Source organism: Ipomoea triloba, chromosome 11 (genome assembly GCF_003576645.1).
Source record: "Ipomoea triloba cultivar NCNSP0323 chromosome 11, ASM357664v1".
Taxonomy (NCBI): domain Eukaryota; kingdom Viridiplantae; phylum Streptophyta; class Magnoliopsida; order Solanales; family Convolvulaceae; genus Ipomoea; species Ipomoea triloba.
The window spans coordinates 4,495,129-4,497,377 of record NC_044926.1 but is presented as its reverse complement, the minus strand read 5'-3'; the positions used below and the strand labels follow the sequence as shown (position 1 = coordinate 4,497,377).

General features: G+C 32.0%; 1 protein-coding gene across 2 annotated transcripts in view; it reads left to right on the top strand.

Moving 5' to 3' along the window:
- LOC115996234 overlaps window positions 1–655 on the top strand; it is a 4,202-nt gene extending 3,547 nt beyond the window's left edge. For both annotated transcript variants that reach the window (XM_031235388.1, XM_031235389.1), the window contains exon 4: window positions 408–655. In XM_031235388.1, coding sequence (XP_031091248.1) covers window positions 408–496 — 89 coding nt within the window. In that variant the 3' untranslated portion in view covers window positions 497–655. The remainder of the gene's footprint in view (window positions 1–407) is intronic.
- The last annotated feature ends 1,594 nt before the right edge of the window (window positions 656–2,249 follow it).

Sequence of the window (2,249 nt, the reverse complement as noted above, 5' to 3'; positions counted from 1 at the left end):
GGGGGGGGGGGGGGGGGGGGGGGGGGATGATTTGGCCCAGAAAGATCATGAATCTGGAAATTTGTTGAGTGACTCTGTATACTTTAAAAAGTTTTGTCATGCATTATAACAAGGTGTTAACTCAAATGCAAGAACTTTAGGGTGGAAAATGGTGCTTTTTTGCTATCTTTGTTAATCAGGGAGTATTACTCTCTATCTGTCATTTTCTGGTTTAGTTTTAAAGCCTTTCCTGTTAAGGCTTCTCTATCATTTTTTTGTGTGTGTGGGTGGAGGGTCATGGTCGGGGGGGAACACACACTGCTTCATTTCTGGTTACTTCTGCAATCTTGTTATCCTTCAATACATAGTGTTGCTCTGTGTCTTGGTCGACTTAATTGATTATTCACATGTACCTTTCCATCTTTTAGATGATAATAACGAATTTGAGGACGTGAATGTGGTGAGACCGGATGATTTTTACCAATCCCGCGATCCAGACAGCAGCACCAATTGGTGATTCTGGGATTTACTCGGACTATCGTTGCTTTGACATAAACATCTGTATGCTTTGTACACATGGAGTTGAAATAGAAGTACTGCTTTCTTTAACCCATTTGTGGATAAATTGTACTTGTACCATTTTAAAATTTTGCCTTTAGTTTATCTTATTCTTTCCTTAGCCTTAGGTGATTAATTCTTTTCTTTTCTGCAAAAATAAAATACCCCATTAGTAAGCTAAGCGGACTGCAAGATCAAAACTCCGAACCTTGTAAAACTTGAGTCATGCTATAAAGTTTTGGACCAGGTTTTCCTCTAAGTAGGTAAGGGTATTCATTTGGTTAATTCAGTTATAATTAAATTGAATTAACTGAATTTGCAAAATGAGTTAACTGTATTGAACTTCTTATTTCGAATTAATCAAATTAATTTTTTTTTTTAGGTTAAGAATTTCTAATTTATTTTCACGCCACAAAATAGTCATTATATCAATATACAAATGATTAAAAATTAAAAATAATCTAATAGTGTGATTTATGAATTATTATTATTATATATTAATAATTAGATTAACCAATAATTGGGTTAAATAACATTTTTAATTAAATTAACCAATAAATGAAAATTTTAAAAATTATTAAACATTTTCAATTAATTAACTAATTTTTTTAATCAAATTGTGCACACCCGCACGAACAGAATCCAGAGCTAATAAGAAACACAATAAAGTTGGGTCGCGGTTTCCTTTTTTCATAGTAATTCTCAAGCAAAACTACAAGGCTTTATTATTATTAATAAAATTAAAATTGTTTTAATAAGAGTCATATTCAGCAAAAGTGGTAGTATAATCAGGAACAAAGTCTGGGAAGTGACTCTTGCAAACACAAACATCTCCGAAAGGTGGATGAGATTCACACACAGAATCTCCAAACGGTTGACTATACACTGCTCTGTATCCTCCCGAACACTTTTTGGCGCACGAAGCTTCATCACACGTCATCGGTGCCGCTGAATTTCCATCTTTGTGGGCTTCACCTTTCATCGCCAAACCTAACAACACTATCATACCTACAATAAAAACACCATTCATTTTTCTTTCTGTCTTTTTAATAAATGTTTTCTTTATTATTTTGGAGTTTAGGAATTGTAAATTTATTGGAGGAGTGGTTTTATATGTGTTGTTATGATAATTATTGGGTGCGTTAACAAGTTAATAAATGCAGAGCATTTAAGTTTTAAACTTTTAACTGATCAATTTTTGTTGTTCAAAGTTAAATATAGAATAATACATATTTATATATTCTAGACGTGTGACTCAAAAGTCTCAAAATCAATTTCTCTTGTATGTTTTAAAAAAGGGTTTGTGGATACCATTTGATTGGTTAGTAGTCATTTTATTTTTGTTTGCAACTTTCATTTCCAATTGCTTATGTTTGTCAATTATACAATGTCTAAGATTATAACATTATTATTATTATTATTTGGATGATGGAGAAAACTATTGTCACTATTCGAAAGTGTGCACTAGCTATTATTAATTTTTTTGTTTGAAGAACTAATAATTACCAACTAATCACAATTTGTTGGTAAGCAAAAATGCAAAATGTGAGTGTACATCCACTCATATGTTTGACTAAAAGTAATGCCAACGTTACAGATGTGTTTAGTTGGCGGTTCATCAAAAAATTGTGCAGTGAAATATATTTCAATCGTCAATGTTAAAATGTGTGAAGTTTCAAGAAAATATCTTATCTGGCTCGGAAGACATGCCA